Source organism: Scyliorhinus canicula, chromosome 2 (genome assembly GCF_902713615.1).
Source record: "Scyliorhinus canicula chromosome 2, sScyCan1.1, whole genome shotgun sequence".
NCBI classification, from domain to species: domain Eukaryota; kingdom Metazoa; phylum Chordata; class Chondrichthyes; order Carcharhiniformes; family Scyliorhinidae; genus Scyliorhinus; species Scyliorhinus canicula.
The window spans coordinates 265868573-265887950 of NC_052147.1; the positions used below are offsets into that span (position 1 = coordinate 265868573).

The 19378-nt window shown below is 50.6% G+C and overlaps 1 protein-coding gene and 1 long non-coding RNA gene across 2 annotated transcripts in view; one reads left to right on the forward strand and one right to left on the reverse strand.

Annotated features, from left to right (window-relative positions):
• Positions 1–668, forward strand: part of LOC119962129 — a 106960-nt gene extending 106292 nt beyond the window's left edge. Inside the window, exon 4 of the long non-coding RNA XR_005459819.1 lies at positions 337–668. This is a non-coding gene — a long non-coding RNA (uncharacterized LOC119962129). The remainder of the gene's footprint in view (positions 1–336) is intronic.
• A 4872-nt stretch (positions 669–5540) lies between these two features.
• On the reverse strand, positions 5541–18799 carry LOC119962130 (inhibin beta B chain-like). The gene is made up of 2 exons (XM_038790044.1): positions 17569–18799; positions 5541–6906 (listed from the first exon to the last, which is right to left on the reverse strand). The coding sequence occupies exons 1-2, from the start codon at positions 17981–17983 to the stop codon at positions 6128–6130; spliced, it is 1194 nt and encodes a 397-aa protein (XP_038645972.1). The 5' UTR covers positions 17984–18799; the 3' UTR covers positions 5541–6127.
• Between the last annotated feature and the right edge of the window lie 579 nt (positions 18800–19378).

Below are 19378 nucleotides of genomic sequence, written 5' to 3' on the forward strand. Positions count from 1 at the left end.
GTACAGCACAACCACTGCACCATCTGCAGTGATGGGATTTGAATCTGGGACCCCAGAGTATTCTGGGTCTCTGGATTACTAGTCCAGTGACAATAACACTACGCCACTACCTACCCTATGTTTACAAATCGGGTATCCTCCCCTCTCTGCTCACTGAACAGTTATGTTTTTAGCTCCTGTGTTATGACCACATTTGTATCGAGGCCAGTGCGCAATTTCCTCCTGGACAACATTATCACACCCTCCAGCTGTACTAAAGTCAGTCAACTCATTGATTTCGGTAAAAGGATTATGGGCCTGTGGGATTAACCTAACCCTTTTTTTCTTTCTCCGCAGATGCTGCCAGACCTATTAAGTGTCTCAAGCATTTTTGGTTTTATGAAGATGGTAACTCCCTACTTGGAGGCCAAACTGCAGTCACTGGTCTCACCCCTGTGCAAATGCACCATCAGGAGAATAGGACAATGTCCTTTGACAACCAGCTGTTCTTTACTCATACAACCTGGTTGTAATGCAGACTGACAGTTCCGCAAAGTGTTGTTTCTAAGTATTGTCTTGCATCATTGACTTTGTCTATATATGTGTTTCTGGAACCCGCCTCTTCATTCACCTGAGGAAGGAGCTGCACTCCGAAAGCTAGTGATTCGAAACAAACCCGTTGGACTTTAACCTGGCGTTGTAAGACTTGCTACTGTGTCCACCCCAGTATCTCCACATCATAGTTAAGATATAGGCAGCAGAGATTTGGATGAACTAAAGTTTACAGCGGGTGGTAGCAGCAAGGGACAATTAGAATAGTCTAGTCCAAAGCAAAAAAAGGCAGATGAGCGTTTCAGCAGCAGATGAATTAAGTGCCAAATGAGGCCAAAGTTGCAATACAAACATCACGTGTAACGCCTCATTTCCAGCAGCCTTCTTCCCAGAGTGCTTTTTAACCAGTGAAGTGAGTAAAAAATGGCACCGTTGCAACATCAGAATCAGAAAGCCTTGAACAATAACCTTAACTAAGGCTCCTTGTATGAGCAAGTCTCAACTGTTATTGTGAGGTTCCCCCATATAATAATTGGAGAACTCTGAACCTGGTTAGGCTTTCCCCGGCCAAGTCCTGCGCATGTTAATGCAAGGAAGGGTCGCGCCTTTGTCCCGTCTATATTTCATTCTTGACAAAACACATCGAATGGGCCTATACATGACTGGGAAATAATGTAAAAGCGGATTATGCCCAGCAAATCTCCCCACTGCTGACCCACCTTTCTTCTCCCGTTCCCATTGAAGTTGTAATATTGTAACAACAGTGCGTGTGAATCGCTGGGCAGTGAGCATCAATGAGCGTGAAAGCTTCATTAGCAGCCGAAAGGATCAGTGGCAGCATAAATACTTGGGAGAAAAGTGTGTGCGTGGTGGGGGAAGGCAGAGGGAGAAAATTGGTTACTTTGTTTCATGAATACGTGAAAGGAGGAACTGACAGTAGAGGATTTGGCAAGTCAGCAAAGTGCAGGATCTCTGTGAGAGAGCCAGTACATTCTGGTCTAGGGGCAGGAGGCCTGTGGAACTCTGGCAAATTGACCTAATATTGGTTAAGATGCTGCCAAATGAGGTAATTGTCCTTAAATGGCTTGGGATTAAACAGATTCACCTGCACAGTTAATACATCATTAATCCTAAATTGTAATGGAAATACTGTCTTGTGTCTTTAACATTCCAGTCACTGGTCTTGCTGTGATTACCGAACGTAGTCGATTTGGCTCAGTTGGATGGACGGCTCTTTTGTGATGCAGAGGGAGGCCAACAACACGAGTTTGATTCCCGGACTGGCCGCGGTTATTCATGAACCTTGCCCCTCGTTTGAGGTGTGGTGACAATCATAGAATTTACAGTGCAGAAGGAATTTACAGTACACTCCATCAAGTCTGCACGGCTCCTGGAAAGAGCACCCTACTTAGGCCCACGCCTCCACCGCATCCCCGTAACCCAGTAACCCCACCTAACCTCAGGGCAATTTAGCATGGCCGATCCACCTAACCTGCACATCTTTGGACTGTGGGAGGAAACCGGAGCACCTGGAGGAAACCCACGCAGATACGGGGAGAACATGCTGACCGTACAGATAGTGACCCAAGCCTGGAATTGAACCTGGGACCCTGGAGCTGTGAAGCAACTGTGCTAACAACAATGCTACCGTGCAGCCAATCAACCCTCCCCCAAAGGGGAAAACAGTCTCTGGTCATCTGGGACTATGGCAACTTTAATGTGACTATCACAGCCAGATTGTAATATCACTGCCTGAGATTGTCTCTGCAAGTGATTGTAATATCACTGGCAGTACATCATAATACCACTGCCAGTGATTACAATATAAGATTGCAATAACCCTGCCAGTGACTGTAATATCAGATTGTAAATCACTACTTGTGATTGTCCCTGCAAGTGACTGTAATATCACTGACAGTGCATCATAATACCACTGCCAGTGATTACAATATAAGATTGCAATAACCCTGCCTGATTGTAATAACATTGCTAGTGATTTATAATATCACTGCGATATTTTGTAACATCGCCGCCAATGATTGTAAGATCGTTACCAGTGTTTTGTAATATCACTGCCATTGTGTTTTGCAATATCACTGCCAGTGACTGTAATATCGTCGCCAGTGTTTTGTCATATCACTGCCAGTGCTTTGGACTTTGAATGAAATAACAAAACCTTCTCTCTGTTCAGCAATGTTCGTGTTTTGGACTTGACACTTCGAAAGGATTATTGTTGTAATGGTGTAATGGACAGAGTAGCGATTGGAAAGGGATTGACAGGCTCTCGCTGGTGCCTAGAATTCGCCGGCCAAAGAGCTGCTAACTGGTGGAAATCACATTGGACAATCCCACAAATATTGGCACCCACCCCTGGTAGAAATAACTGCGGACACAGATCCCAGGGATGTAGACTTGATCTTTTTCGTTTATTATTATTGTAGCGAAACTGTACAGAAGTGTTGAATAGTCCAGCTGTTGTCTAGTAAATGACCCTATATGGAACAATGAAGGAAATGAATGATACAGTCAGAATGGGACAGGTTGATTGCGTGGGTATATGCCACGTTTAGCATGTGCTAGCGTGTGATTAAATTGCATGGGTTATTGAGATATGGAATCCATATGACATGAAGCTGACAGAATACTCACCTCCCTTGCTACCCACCCATTCTTCAACACTAAACATCTCAAAAGGCTTTGCCGCCCAGACATTTACAGAACACTAAACACTTGACCTCTTTGGTTAATCCATTGATATGTATAATACATTTCGATATTCCCCCCAGAATTCTTCTTTCTATAAAAATAACATTTTCACTTATTTATTTTTTAAAATGGCAGTTTTCTTTTTTAAAAACTAATCAAGAGCAACTTCTCAGTGCAAATAGAAAACGCGACAACAACAACAACAAAAAAAAACTATAAAACAATCATTCGCCTTATACTGGAAGCGAAGGATTTTAGCTTCAAGTAATTGGAAAGTCTTTTTTTTGTTAAATCCCGATGAATTCACCTGTCTACAGCCAGTCGTATACATTGCATAGCTCCCCAACCACACACTTATTCTTCAGAAGCGAATGGGGTTGGGAGATTGGTGGCGATGCACCCTTTAAGTACTTGTTCGATTTTTGTTCAAGGCGTCCACAGCAAGTGCTTAATGTGCGTTCATTACTTTCTGGTTAAGTGCTATATGACCCCAAGGTCTTAGCGCAATATGACCATCAATGCACATTTCTATTCAATAGAGTGACTTTAAACCGTGCTATCACTGAAGGGCCATCTTAATACAATTGTCCATTCGGCCCATTTTACTCTCTGAAACAGTTTTCATATATAATATATTTATATATATATATGTATTATTAGGGAATGGAAGAAAACAATAGGTAAAGGAAGGAGGGATGAAAGGCAAGGTGACAGCACAGGGTGGGAAGGTGGACTTGGCATAAAGGAAGGAGAGAGGGATGATGTGAGGAGACAGGGACAATGGGGTAAAGCGAGTGCTGGTGTCTGTGTGGAGAGACCATTGCATTGAAATGGGTCGAATGGCTATTTCGGAGTCAGTTGGGACGCGTGGAATCGTCGCCAAGTTTCTATTCAGACCGCCCCGTTCCCTCGGCGAGGCACAGTCACGTTCGGGAGGTGTGAAGGACAAAGAGCCCAGTGTGTGTGCCCCCAGCTGCCTGTGTTGTGGGGACGCGCGGTGGGCAGATATTGCTTGGGGGAGCAGGGGAGGAGGGATGAGGGGGTGCGGGGTGGTGAGGGGGAGAGGAGGAGGGAGGAGTGGTGAGGGGGAGGAAGGGGAAGAGGGGGAGGAGTGGTGAGGGGGGAGGAGGGGAGGAGGGTGTGGGTGGTGAGGGGGAAGGGTGGGGTGAAGGGGAGAGGTGAGGGGGAGGGTGGAGGGGAGAAGTGGTGAGGTGGGAAGAGGGGGGCAGGGAGTAGTGGTGAGGGGGAGGAGGGGGAGGGGAAGGAGGGAGAGAGGGGAGGAGTGGTGAGGGGGAGGAGGGGGAGGAGTGGTGAGGGGGAGGAGGGGGATGGGGATGGGAGGAGAGGTGAGATGGGGAGGGGAAGAGGAGGGAGTGGGGATAATGGGGGATGAGGGGTGGTGGGAAGTAGTGGGGAGGGAGAGAGGGGGTGGGAAGAGGGGGTGGGGTGAGGGGGTGGTGGGAAGGAGTGGGGAGGGGGAGAGGGGGTGGGGAGAGAGGAAGGAGCGGGTGGGGTGGTGAGGCAGAGCTGAAGGGTTGGGCTGGTGATGAGGGGGAGAGGTGGGGGTGGTGAAAGAGAGGAGTTGTGAGGGGAGGTGGTGAGGTGGAGGAGTGGTGAGGGGAGGTGATGAGCGGAGGAGTGGTGAGGGGAGGTGGTGAGGGGGAGTAGTGGTGAGGGGAGGAGTAGGGTTGGTGAGGGTGTGGCAGTGGTGGTGGGGAAGGCTGTGGGTGGCAAGGAGGGTGGTGAGGGGGATGTTTGGGGTGGTGAGGGGGTTGGGGTGGTGGGGGAAGGGTGTGGGTGGTGAGGGGGAAGGGTGGGGTGAAGGGGAGAGGTGAGGGGGAGGGTGGAGGGGGAAAGGTGGTGAGGGAGTGGGGGTGTAGTTTATTCGCTGGAAAGTAAAGATCAGAATCTCAGGTTTCCCCGCTGTTGCCCATTTTCACTGGAGAGCATCCGTTCAAGATTCAAATAGAAACGTGTGTGTATGTATGTGTGTGTATGTATATGTGTGTATGTATGTTTGGTGTGTGTGTGTATATGTGTGCATGTGTGTGCGTGTATGTGCATGTGTATGTGTGTGTATGCATGCTTGGTGAGTGTGTGTATATGCATGTTTGGTGTGTGTATATGTGTGTGTGCATGTTTGATTTGTGTGTGTATATTTGTGTGTGCAGGTTTGGTGTGTGCGTGCATGTGTGTTTATGTATGTTTGGTGTGTGTATGCATATGTGTGCGTTTGTATGTGTGTATGTATGTGGTGGTGTGGTATGTATGATGTGTGTGTGTCTGTGTGTGTGATATATGTGTGTTTGATATGTCTGTGTTTGTGTGAGCGATGTGTGTATTTGTGTGTGGGGATGTGTGTGTATGTATGTTCAGTATGTGGGTGGGTGGGTGTATGGTGTGTATGTATGTGTAACCAGACTGAAAGACAAAGCAGATACCTTAAGGTCCAACCATATAAACACACACCGTGTAAAACGAAAAAGTCATTGCGGTATAAATAATTAAGTGTTCAATTTCTCATCGAAGCCAGTGTTGGAGAGGAACGCTCCATTTAAATATATTGCTGATGTGCTTTTGAGATTCGCAGTGCTTCAGGGGACCCCTCAAACGGCCTTTGCATTAAATCCACATCGAGAGGGGAGAGGGGGGATAATGATAATCACTGTGTTTGATGCTGGGGAGGCACTGTGTACAGGATTTCACCCCACCCCACCTTTCTCAGGTGCTGACTGTTAAACCCATTGACAAAACGGGGATGGTTCAATTAAGTCTTCGACTTGGTCGATTCAGGGTCCTTTAGGTGTGCAGCAAAACCACCCCAAAGTGTCCAACTGGGTGGGTGCATGTGTGTGTGTGTGTTTTTTTTGGAAAACAGGCAAAAGTGCCCTCATGCACAGCCACACTCTTCCACAATCATATTGGGCACGTCCCTCTTCACAATGTTGTACTCGTCGTCGAAGTAGAGCATGGACATGGTGCTGAGCTTCGTGGGGATGCAGCAGGAGTTCATTGTGCCAGGGTTCATGCCCCTCATTCGATACTGGTTCACCACGGCGGTGTGGAAGGATGAAGCCGAGCCTGGCGCCCCGGCCATGTAGGCAGGACAGCTGCCCTCGCAGTAGTTGCCATAGTAGCCGGTGGGGGCGATGATCCAGTCGTTCCAGCCAATGAGTCGGAAGTCGATGTAAAACTGTTGGCGGCAGCACAGGCTGGTCCTGCCGTCGCATTCCAGCCCCCGTTTGCGGATGCGGTGCTTGGCGTCCAGGGCGCGGGCTTGCACCACTAGGAAGGGCCGATGGGACTCGTCTGAGCTCTCCACCAGCACGGGGGCTACGGCCAGCCCCCCGCAGCCCTGGCACTCCACCCCCAGGTCGTGCCGCCTCTCCCCCCGCTGGAAGTGAGCCTGGATGGCCTGGGTCATGGGGAAGGTGTGCCAGCTGCTCCTCTTCAGCTCCACCCGCTTCTCCAGCCATGCCCACTGCCCGGGGCCACTGCCCGCCTCCCGGTACCAGATCCTCACCGTCACCCGGCGCCGGCTGCCCTTCCCCGCCCCAGGCGGGAGCAGCTTCAGGTACAGCCACAAGTTGGCTTGTTGCACAAACAGGTTCTGCTTCCCCTCGTTCGAAATCAGGAAGAAGAGGCGGGAATTGGATGAAGGCAGCTCATCTACACAGAGAGAATAGGACAGGTTAATCTCTACAATGCAATAGGTTAATCTCTGCAATGCCACAGGTTAAACTCTGCAATGCAATAGGTTAATCTCTGCAATGCCACAGGTTAAACTCTGCAATGCCGCAGGTTAATCTCTGCACTGCCACAGGTTAATCTCTACAATGCAATAGGTTAATCTCTGCAATGCCACAGGTTAAACTCTGCAATGCCGCAGGTTAATCTCTGCAATGACACAGGTTAATCTCTACAATGCAATAGGTTAATCTCTGCAATGCCACAGGTTAAACTCTGCAATGCCGCGGGTTAACCTCTGGACTGCCACAGGTTAATCTGCACTGCCACAGGTTAATCTCTACAATGCAATAGGTTAATCTCGGCAATGCCACAGGTTAATCTCTGCAATGCCACAGGTTAATCTCTGCAATGCCGCAGATTAATCTCTGCAATGCCACAGGTTAATCTCTGCAATGCCACTGGTTAATCTCTGCAATGCCACAGGTTAATCTCGGCAATGCCACAGGTTAATCTCGGCAATGCCACAGGTTAATCTCTGCAATGCCACAGGTTAATCTCTGCAATGCCACAGGTTAATCTCAGCAATGCCACAGGTTAGTCTCTGCAATGCCACAGGTTAATCTCTGCAATGCCACAGGTTAATCTCTGCAATGCCACAGGTTAATCTCTGCAATGCCACAGGTTAATCTCAGCAATGCCACAGGTTAATCTCGCCAATGCCACAGGCTAATGTCTGCAATGCCACAGGTTAACCTCGGCAATGCCACAGGTTAACCTCGGCAATGACCGGCAGCATACTGGCCACCTCCGGATCACAAATGCATTCACTGCCATTCTCAGGGCAAGTTGCCATAAACCGATGGTTGAGCGGAATTTATCCTGATTGAGCAGGTCCCAGCTCAGGGGGGGAGAGAAAGAGGGGGGAGGGAGAGAGTGGGGGGGGGAGAGAGAGGTGGGGGATCGGGAGTGTGGGGAGAGAGGGGAAGAGAGAGAGGGGTGAGAGAGGGGGAGGGAGAGAGAGGGAGAGAGAGAGGGGAAGAGAGAGAGGGGTGAGAGAGGGGGAAGAGAGAGGGGGAGGGAGAGAGAGGGGGAGAGAGATGGAGGGGAGAGAGAGGGGAGGAGAGAGAGGGGAGGGGAGAGAGGAGGGAGAGTGAGAGGAGGGGAGAGAGGGGGAGAGGGAGGGGAGAGAGAGAGAGGGGGGGGAGAGTGAGTGGGGAGAGGGAGAGGGGGAGGGAAAGAGAGAGGGGAGAGAGAGAGGGGATGAGAGAGGGGGGAGAGAGGGGAGGAGAAGAGAGGGGAAGGGGCGAGAGAGGAGAAGAGAGGGGGAGGGAGAGAGAGGGGGGAGAGAGAGGGAGGGGTAAAGAGAGGGAGGAGAGAGGGGGAAGGGAGAGGTGGAGGAAAAGAGAGGAGAGAGAGGGAGGAAGAGAGAGGGGGAGGGAGAGAGGGGGGAGAGAGAGAGGGGGCGAGAAGGGAGAAGAGAGAGGGGAGGGGGAGAGAGGAGGGAGAGAGGGGGAGAGAGGGGGGAGGGGAGAGAGAGAGAGAGAGAGTAGGCGGGGAGAGGGGGAGGGAAAGAGAGAGGGGAGAGAGAGAGGGGAGGAGAGGGGGAGAGAGAGAGGGGAGGAGGGAGAGGGGGGAGAGAGGGGAAGGGGTGAGAGAGGAGGAGAGAGGGGTGGGGTAAAGAGAGGGTAAGAGAGAGAGGAGATGGAGAGAGAGAGAGGGGGGAGGGGAGAGAGTGGCGGAGGGAGAGAGAGGAGGGAGAGAGAGGGAGGGGTAGAGAGAGAGAGAGTGGGTGGGGAGAGGGGGAGGGAAAGAGAGAGGGGAGAGAGAGAGGGGAAGAGAGAGAGAGGGGAGGAGAGAGAGGGGAAGGGGTGAGAGAGGAGGAGAGAGGGGTGGGGTAAAGAGAGGGTAAGAGAGAGAGGAGGGGGAGAGAGAGAGGGGGAGGGAGAGAGAGGGAGGGGTAGAGAGAGAAGGGGAGAGAGAGAAGGGAGACGCTAACTTTGTTTAGATGCCACCGCTGTGTTTAAAGATCTACGATGTGGAGATGCTGGCGTTGGACTGGGGTGAGCACAGTAAGAAGTCTTACATCAGGTTAAAGTCCAACAGATTTGTTTCAAATCACTAGCTTTCAGAGCACAGCTCCTTCCTCAGGTGAATCTGAGCAGTGCTCCGAAAGCTAGTGATTTGAAACAAACCTGTTGGAACTTTAACCTGGTGTAAGACTTCTTACTGTACTTTAAAGATCTGAACACACAGCTCTCCAAATCACTCCCTGAAACCCGAACATAAACGATGTAGATTTTTAAAAGGACAATCACTAAAAGGTGTGGAGGTGTCTAACAAATTGGCTTTGGGGGTGTTTTACACAGTGCAGTAGAATCGGAAGATGGGGATTAGTAACCAGCCTGATGTTGGAAACGCCATTCGCTTCAGTAATCACAATTCACCCTGTCAAAGAAACTCCTGGGACATTGACAGAGGGCAGTTCATCCAATGCAGGAAAGCGTCATGTTTATTGCAGATCCGTTGCCGAATACCCCCCACCCCCCCTCCCTCCCCGATTTATAACTGGGAACAACTTTATTCCTCTACACTGGGACTCCGGGCCACATTCTTGTAAAGTGCCAAATCTCCCTCGCAAATACAGGCCAGGAGCTCGGAAGGTTTAATTTCACTTCGGACAAGTGACTCATTCAAACTCTTACTCCTCTGTAATCCCTGGCAAACAGTGAGAAAACTGTCACCACCGCAAGTGAATCCAATTGTGCGGAAATTATGATTTTTAAAAAAAAGTTATTTTTAATAAGGCTAGTCTGTCGGAATTATTGTAGAATGTGACTACATTGGAAGGTATACCGTGTGCACAGACCCCGCGGCAATGAGAATTAAATATTTCCATTCCGCTTTATTGGGGAGACACAGATACATGAAGCGCTGTGTTTAAGATTTGAACACCCAGATTTTGTAAGCAGACATGGCAACCGAATGCCAGCACCATTCAGGCCCAGAGAGATTTTGCTGGGGCTTCAATGTGCTCTAGGTTTTGTGTTGACTCTGACGATTTAAGAAAAAAACTAGAATTTGCTACCAAGCCAGAGTATAACTTTCATCATCTATGGGGCGAGTTCAACTTTCAGATACTCGTCTCTTCAGCCCGGCTGCACACTCTACAAGATCGGAAATCCCATCATGTTTCTGCGGCTATTGTGGAACTGACGGCAGGCTGGGAAGCAGTATTTTTTTCAAAGTTCAGCTCTATGCTCAGTAAACGTGCGTGTGTGTAAGGGTTTGTGTGTGTGTAGGGATGTGTGTGCGTGTGTATGTAGAGGTGTGTGTAAGGGTTTGTGTGTAGGGGTTTGTGTGTGTAGGGGTTTGTGTGTGTGTGAAAGTGTGTGTTTATGTAGGGTGTGTGTGGAGGGGGTTGTGCGTGTGTAGGGATGTGTAGCGGTGTGTGTAGTGGTATGTGTGTGTTTGTGCAGGTGTATGTTTATGTAGGGGTGTGTGTTGCCGTTTATGTGTGTGTGTCGGAGTATGTGTAGGGGTTTGTGTGTGTGTGTGTAGGGGTGTGTGTAGGGATTTGTGTGTGTAAGGATGTGTGTGTGTGTTTGTGTAGGGGTGTGTGTGTGTCTGTGTAGGGGTGTGCGTGTGCAGAGGTGTGTGTAGGGGTATGAGTGTGTGTGTAGGTGTGTGTATGTGTAGGGATGTATGTATGTGCAGCAGTGTGTGTGTGTGGAAATGTGTGGGGTGTGTGTGAGGGTTTAGGAAGTGTGTGTAGGGTTTGTATGCAGGTTGTGGGGAGGTGTATGGTGTGTGTAGGGTGTGTGTGTATGGTGTGTGTAGGGTGTTGTAGGTTGTGTGTGCATGCAAGGTGTCTGTGTATGTGTGTGGGGAGATATGTGTGTGTAGGGTGTGTATGGAGGGTGTGTGTCTGTGTAATATGTGTGTGTAGGATGGATGTGTGGTGGTTTGTGTAGGTTGTGTGTGTAGCATGCATCTAGGGGGTGTGTTATGGGGTGCATTAGGAATGTGTAGGTGTGTGTGTGTAGGGTGTGTGTGGAGGGGTGCATGTGTGTGTAGGGTGCATATAGGGGTGTGTGTGGAGTGTGTGTCTGTGTGTAGGTACGTGAATGTGTGTGGGGATATGTGTGTGTAGGGGTGTAGGTGGTGTGTAGGGTGTGTGTGGAGGTGTGTGTAGGGGTGTGTAGGGTGTGTGTAGGTTGTGTGTGTGTATGTGTGCAGGATGTATGTGTGGTTGTGTGTGTAGCATGCATGTAGGGGTGTTTTTAGAGTCTGTGTAGGGTATGTATAGGGGTGTGTGTATGTGTGTGGTGTGTGTGTGTGTATGGTGTGTGCAGGGTGCGTGTCTACATGGGGTGTTTGTGTTGTGTGTGTGCGTAGGGTGTGTGTGTTAAGGATGTGTGGGGGTGTAGGGTGTGTGTATATTTGGGGGCTAGGTGTGTGTTTAGGGTATGTACGTACAGTGTGTGTGGAGGTGTGTGTAGGGGCTTGTGTAGTGTGTGTGCGTGTATGTATGCATAAGGTCTGTGCCTATCTGTGTAGGGTACATGTGTGGGGTGGGGGTTGAAGTGAGTGAGTGCAAGGGCCATGTAGAATAGGCATGTGGATGGGTGTAGGAGAGTGTGCCGGGTATGTATATGGGGGGCTCTAGGAGTGTGTGCAGGGTATGTGTGCGGTGTGTGTGTAGGAGAGTGTGCAGGGTATGTGTGTGGATGTCTGTAGGAGTGTGTGCAGGGTATGTGTGTGTGGGGGTTGTATGGGGTGTGTGTATGTGTGTGGGGGGGGCAGTGAGTATGGGAGTGTGCAGGGTATGTGTCTGAGTGTGTGTAGGAGAGTGTGCGGGGTTAGTGTGTGGGTGTGTGTAGGAGAGTGTGCAGAGTATGTGTGTGGGTGTGTGTAGGAGAGTGTGCAGGGTATGTGTGTGGGTGTGTGTAGGAGCGTGTGTGGGGTTAGTGTGTGGGTGTGTGTAGGAGAGTGTGCGGGGTTAGTGTGTGGGTGTGTGTAGGAGAGTGTGTGGGGTTAGTGTGTGGGTGTGTGTAGGAGTGTGTGCAGGGTATGTATGTGGTGGGGGTGTAAGAGTGTGTGCAGGGTATGTGTGCGGTATGTGTGGGAGAGTGTGCAGGGTATGTGTGTGTAGCAGTGTGTGCAGCGTATGTGTGTGGGTGTGTGTAGGAGAGTGTGCAGGGTATGGGTGTGGGTGTGTGTAGGAGTCTGTGCAGTGTATGTGTGTGAGTGTGTGTAGAAGTGCGTGCAGGGTATGTTTGTGGGTGTGTGTAGGAGAGTGTGCAGGGTATGTGTGTGGGTGTGTGTAGGAGAGTGTGCAGGGTATGTGTGTGGGTGTGTGTAGGAGAGTGTGCGGGGTTAGTGTGTGGGTTTGTGTAGGAGAGTGTGCAGGGTATGTGTATGGGTGTGTGTAGGAGAGTGTGCAGGGTATGTGTGTGGGTGTGTGTAGGAGAGTGTGCAGGGTATGTGTGTGGGTGTGTAGGAGAGTGTGTGGGGTTAGTGTGTGGGTGTGTGTAGGAGAGTGTGCATGGTATGTGTGTGGGTGTATGTGGAAGAGTGTGCAGGGTATGTGTGTGTGGGTGCTGTGTGTAGGACTGTGTGCAGGGTATGTGTGTGGGTGTGTGTAGGAGAGTGTGAAGGGTATGTGTGTGGTGGGGGTGTAGGAGAGTGTGCAGGTTATGTGTCTGGGTATGTGTAGGAGAGTGTGCAGGGTATGTGTGTGGGTGTGTGTAGGAGTGTGTGCAGGGTATGTGTGTGGGTGTGTGTAGGAGTGTGTGCACGGTATGTGTGTGGGTGTGTGTGGGAGAGTGTGCAGGGTATGTCTGTGGGCGTGTGTAGGAGTGTGTGCAGGGTATTTGAGTCGGTGTGTGTAGGAGTGTGTTCAGGGTATGTGTGTGGGTGTGTGTAGGAGTGTGTGCAGGGTATGTGTGTGGGTGTGTGTAGGAGTGTGTGCAGGGTATGTGTGTTGGTGTGTGTAGGAGTGTGTGCAGGGTATGTGTGTGGGTGTGTGTAGGAGAGTGTGCAGGGTATGTGTGTGGGTGTGTGTAGGAGTGTGTGCAGGGTATGTGTGTTGGTGTGTGTAGGAGTGTGTGCAGGGTATGTGTGTGGGTGTGTGTAGGAGAGAGTGCAGGGTATGTGTGTGGGTGTGTGTAGGAGAGTGTGCAGGGTATGTGTGTGGGTGTGTGTGGGAGAGTGTGCAGGGTATGTGTGTGTGGGTGCTGTGTGTAGGAAAGTGTGCAGGGTATGTGTGTGGGTGGGTGTAGGAGTGTGTGCAGGGTATGTGTGTGGGTGTGTGTAGGAGAGAGTGCAGGGTATGTGTGCGGGTGTGTGTAGAAGTGTGCGCAGGGTATGTGTGTGGGTGTGTGTAGGAGTGTGTGCGGGGTATGTGTGTGGGTGTGTGTAGGAGTGTGTGCAGGGTATGTGTGTGGCGGAGGTGTAGGAGAGTGTGCAGGGCATGTGTGTGGGTGTTTGTAGGAGTGTGTGCAGGGTATGTGTGTGGTGGGGGTGTAGGAGAGTGTGCAGGGTATGTGTGTGGGTGTGTGTAGGAGAGTGTGCAGGGTATGTGTGTGGGTGTGTAGGAGAGTGTGCGCAGGGTATGTGTGTGGGTGTGTGTAGGAGAGTGTGCAGGGTATGTGTGTGGGGGTGTGTGGGAGAGTGTGCAGGGTATGTGTGTGGGTGTGTGTAGGAGAGTGTGCAGGGTATGTGTGTGGGTGTGTGTAGCAGTATGAGCAGGGTATGTGTGCGGTGTTTGTGGGGGACTGTGCAGGGTATGTGTGTGGGTGTGTGTGGTAGAGTGTGCAGGGTATGTGTGTGGGTGTGTGTAGGAGAGTGTGCAGGGTATGTGTGTTTGGGGGCTGTGTGTAGGAGTGTGTGCAGGGTATGTGTGCGGTGTTTGTGGGAGACTGTGCAGGGTATGTGTGTGGGTGTGTGTGGGAGAGTGTGCAGGGTATGTGTGTGGGTGAGTGTGTAGGTATGTGTGTGGGTTTGTGTGGGAGACTGTGCAGAGTATGTGTGGGTGTGTGTAGGAGAGTGTGCAGGGTATGTGTGTTTGGGGGCTGTGTATAGGAGTGTGTGCAGGGTATGTGTGGGTGTGTGTAGGAGAGTGTGCAGGGTATGTGTGTGTGGGGGTTGTAGGGGGTGTGTGTATGTGTGTGGGGTTTGTAGGGGGTGTGTGTATGTGTGTGGGGGGTGTAGTGGTGTGTGTATATGTGTGTGGGGGGGTGTAGGGTGTGTGTATATGTGTGTGGCATTGGGTGTATGTGTGTGTGGAGGGTGTGCAGGGGTGGGGGGGAGGGTGTATGTGTATGTGTGTGGGGGTGGTCGTATGTGTGCGGAGGGGGTGAAGAGGGTGTGTGGGCGGGTAGGGTGTGTAGGTATGTGTGTGGGGGGTGTATGTATGTGTGCATGGGTGTGTAGTATGTGTGGCGGGTTGGTGTAGGGGTGTGTGTATATGTGTGTGGGGGTGGCTGTATGTGTGTGAGGAGGGTGTACAGGGGGTGTGTGGGGCGGGTAGGGTGTGTGTGTGGGGAGTGTAGTATGTGTGGGGGGTGGTGTAGGGGTGTGTTATATGTGAGTGGGGGTGGGTGTAGGTGTGTGTGTGGAGGGGGTGCAGGGGGTGTGTGGGGGGTGTAGAGGGTGTATGTATGTGTGTATGGGGGTGTAGTATGTGTGGTGAGGTGGTGTAGGGGTGTGTGTATATGTGTGTGGGGGTGGGTGTATGTGTGTGTGTGGAGGGGGTGCGGTGGGGGGGCGGGTAGGGTGTGTGTGTATGTGCGTGGGGGGGTGTAGGGGGTGTATGTGTGTGTGTATGGGGGTGTAATATGTGTGGGTGGGTGGTGTAGGGGGTGTGTGTATGTGTGTCTGGGGGGTATAGGGTATGTGTGGGGGGGTAGGGTGTGTGTATGTGTGTGGGGGTGTAGGGGGTGTATGTATGTGTGGGGGGTGGTGTAGGGGGTGTATGTATGTGTGGGGGGTGGTGTAGGGGGTGTGTGTATGTGTGTCTGGGGGGTATAGGGTATGTGTGGGGGGGGTAGGGTGTGTGTGTATGTGTGTGGGGGGTGTAGGGGGTGTATGTATGTGTGGGGGGTGGTGTAGGGGGTGTGTGTATGTGTGTGTGGGGGGTGTCGGGTGTGTGTGTATGTGTGTGTGGGGGATATAGGGTGTGTGTGGGGGGTAGGGTGTGTATGTATGTGTGCATGGGGGTGTAGTATGTGTGGGGGGTGGTGTAGGGGTGTGTGTATATGTGTGTGGGGGTGGGTGTATGTGTGTGTGTGGAGGGGGTGTGTGTGTATGTGTGGGGGGGTGTAGGGGTGTATGTATGTATGCATGGGGGTGTAGTATGTGTGGGGGGTGGTGTAGGGGGTGTGTGTATGTGTGTGTGGGGGGTGACGGGTGTGTGTGTATGTGTGTGTGCGGGGTATAGGGGGGGTGTGTGGGGGGGGGGGGGGGGAGGGGCGGTGTTAGATCTCCGAGCTAATTTGCATGGAAGAGAATGAGGGAAATGTGCGCCCTTTCCCCGTGGCTCAGCCAGTGGGTAATATTTACAGTAAAAAGTCTGACAACACCAGGTTAAAGTCCAACAGGTTTGTTTCGAATCACTCGCTTTGGGAGCACTGCTCCTTCCTCAGGTGAATGAGGAATTGAGGAATCCTGAGGAAGGAGCTGCGCTCCGAAAGCTAGTGTTTGAAACAAACCTGTTGGACTTTAACCTGGTGTTGTCAGACTTCTTACTGTGCTCACCCCAGCCCAGCGCCGGCATCTCCACATCATGGGTAATATTTAGAAAGTGAAGTGATCCCAATTGCCACACTCCAGCGTGGCAGCGAAACGATTTTAGGCTCAATCTCGACAAAAACAGTTTCCCTTCAAATCAGACAAAATATTTTCCTTCGCCACATGCAGGGGTATCGGAGCATTTATTGTTCTTCCGGGGAGAATATGTCACCCTTTTATGTTCTATTCTATTAGATGCTGCCCCATAATAGATTTAATGGGTTATTTTTCTCCCACACGGTGGTGACGTTATCACCCCCTTGTGGTGCTTTAAACAAAGAGGCTTCTTCCAACTTGCTCCACCTTTACCTGAACCACACTAACGCATAATCGACATCAGGAAACCCCCTTCAGTCCAAATTGGGTGGCTGGTGTTATTTTTCGCCTAACCTCACGGTGTACAGTAAACACACCCAGGAGACCTAAGGCCAGGTCAATTCCCTGTTCGACCTTTTGCTCATATTTTGTTCGTCCGATTTGGTCCCACATTCCAATACACCGCGGCCAGGGAGCGCGGGTGTGTTTGATGTATTGGCCAGCTATTTGTGTTACAAATACTTGTAGAACATGACATTAAACCACTTTTCCTCATCTGATGATTATAAATTAGAGCTACACACACACATACATACATACACACATACACACGTACATACATGCACGCACACACACACATACACACACACACATGCAGACACACACACACATATACACACACACATACACACAGACACACTCATATACACACACACATACACACACATAAACATACACACATATAATTATACACATACACACACGTGTACACACATACATATTCACACATACACATGCATGCATACACACATATACAAACATGCACACAATTACACACATATACACACATACACACATGCATACACACATATATATACACACACATATGCACATATACACACACACATACACACATATACATACACACACTTATACACACATACACAACACACATATACACACACATACATATTCACACATAGATACATATATACACACACATACGTACATACACACGTATACATACTCACACATATGCACATTCATGCGCACAAATATATACATACACACACAAACATACAAACACACACATATACACACATACGCACACATATACTCATAATTACACACACATACACAAGCTACCAATTAATTTGTCACTGGCCGGCAAACCCGGAGTCCTGTTTAATTGTGTCCGATCTCCTATTTTGACCTTTCAGCACTCGCTCTACTTCGGACCTTTTTGTTTGTTGAGTATCTGCACCACCTCACTTTTTGCGGCAACAGCTTCAATTCCAGAGTAATGTTTACGGGGACCCCCTGGGCCAGGGCGAACGAGCACCAGTACACTGACTGCGGCCGAAAGGAATGGTACTGAAAGTGAGAGGAAGCTGCTTCCTCAGTCAGTACTGAGATGTGCTGTCCCCAAACCCAGTCCTACCACATGCCCACTGGAACTGGGACTATTGCAGCTCTGGTGGCGCTGAGGCGGTGTTGCAGTTAGCTGAGCTGTGACAGTTTGAATAATTCAGGCTGCCCCACAGAATGGAGCGAGGGGATATTAGCAGCCGGTGCGAACTGTATTATTCCAGCCTTGACAACCCAAACTTTCTGTTTGGATGCCTCATTCAAATCCTAACTTTGTGGGGAGGGGTCCCTAGCCTCTGAGCCCCAACTGTTTGCCCTGTCCTGTAACACCAGGACTGCTGGCGTTGTTAAAAGGTTCACTTGTGTTAATCCCAGTCATTTCTGAAGTTGAATATTGGGATGGGGGGGGGGGGGGGGGGGGGAGAGAGAAAAAATAAGTTTACCGACCTGTCTCTGCAAAGCTGATGATCTCCGAGCTCTGTTCCTGCAGTTCATTCCTGGAGTTGAGGGTAGCATGCCCGTCCAAGTTGGGGATCTGCAGGCGGCCGTCCGCCCCCATCCTGCCGGAGTGTAGCTTCCTCAGAGCGGTGACCAGGGCGGCTTTGGGCACCGGGTGGGTGATGTTAGGCCTGCGCCGCATCTGCAGCCGCTCCAGGATGTGCCTCTTGACGGCTTCCAGGAAGAGCGAGTCGTCCGGGCTCGCCTCCTCTCGCTGGCCCAGCCCGCAAGCCGTGCAGGAGCCCGGGGTGGAGGGGGGCGACTCTCCCGCTGCTGGGGCCGCAGTGTAGCCGGCACACACCGCCAGCATCGCCAGCAAGCAGCTCGCTTCAAACAGCCTCATCTCCCCAACCAAACAGTTCATCTGAAGCACACCCTCCACCCCCCTCCACCTCCACCACCACCACCCCCCACCCCTCACTCCAAAACAGGCAAACAACAATTTTTTTTTTCAAAAAAGGACAATCACTCCTCAGATGTGTCTTAAACCTGGGTCAATGTCCGTGCTGGGCCCGCCACCGTATTGTGGGTGATCCTCAATGTGCATTGTCACATCAGAAAGTGGGCATGGATGGAGCTGAAATCCACTCTTAGATCTTTATCCAGGTCTCATCCACTTGCTTGCGTTAAATAACTTTCTTTTTCCTGGGGGTGGGGGGCTGGAAGAGGAGGAGGAGGAGGGGGGGGGGGTAAAAAAAACTAAAAGGCCGCTGGGATACACACAAACACACACACAAAATTACCATCCACACTCCAATGCAACTAACTGCTTTATTGCACTTTTTTCCAGGCAACTAGGCGCCGTTTCGGGGTTTGCCTTGAAGAGCCAAGAATAATAATCGTTCTGATAGCCTCCAAGTCATCTCAATGATCCAGTTTCTATGCATTTATGTAGAGGGGGTTTGTGGGAGGGGGAGATGGGGAGGAGAGGGGGTGGTCAGGCTGCGGTGGGAAGATCCAGCTTTTTAAAAAAAAAAATGTGGCTCTCCAGGGTAGCAGTTCTGTTGACTTCTAAAAGCAGTAATCCAAGGTTGGTCATTGGCGTATGCTCGTCCACAGGCTCCCGTGTTGAGACAGTGCAGGGAAAGTGTGGTGCTGAGCTGTCCTCTTCCCCCCTCTCTCTCTCTCTCTCTCTGCAAAGCAGCATTAACGATCCGCTCTCCCGGACGGCCCCTGCCAGCAGCGATCACCACATTGTGTCAATTGCTGCAAACTTTTTTATACAGCCGGGAGGACCACGTGGAAAGTTCCACCTATTAACTGGCTGAGTGCAGAGATAGGCGAGATTAAACTCTGTTCTCCTGGGGCGGGGGGGGGGGGGGGGGGGGTGCAGGAGGGAGATTTACCAGTCGTCGATTTTGATTTTTTTTTTAAAGCATTGGGGAGAAAAAATAATTTTCAGAATTAAAGCACACAAGAGCGAAATCCCACCCAGCAGCTCCTGACAGTGAGAGATTAAAGTTCGGACGATGTGCGGGAACACGGGTTAAAAGCTTCACCTGAAGAGGTTCCGTATAGGTTCTATGTGTATGTGCCTGTTCTGTGTGAGTCTGTCTGTTCTGTGTGTGTATCTGTGTCTGTTCTGTGTGTGTGTATGTCTGTTCTCTGTGTGTCTTCTGTGTGTGTGTATATGTCTGTTCTGTATGTGTCTGTTCTGGGTGTGTGTGTGTGTTCTCTGTGTGTGTGTCTGTTCTGTGTGTGTGTGTGTTCTATCTATGTGTCTGTTCTGCGTGTGTGTGTGTCTGTTCTGTGTGTGTGT

What these genes read in the sequence shown, in the direction of transcription:
- LOC119962130 (XM_038790044.1), bottom strand. Translation starts at nt 17,983, where the DNA reads ATGAACTGTTTGGTTGGGGAGATGAGGCTGTTTGAAGCGAGCTGCTTG. An exon ending in CATCAGCTTTGCAGAGACAG is followed by an intron (nt 6,907 to 17,568) that starts GTCGGTAAACTT and finishes CTCTCTGTGTAG; the next exon opens with ATGAGCTGCCTTCATCCAAT.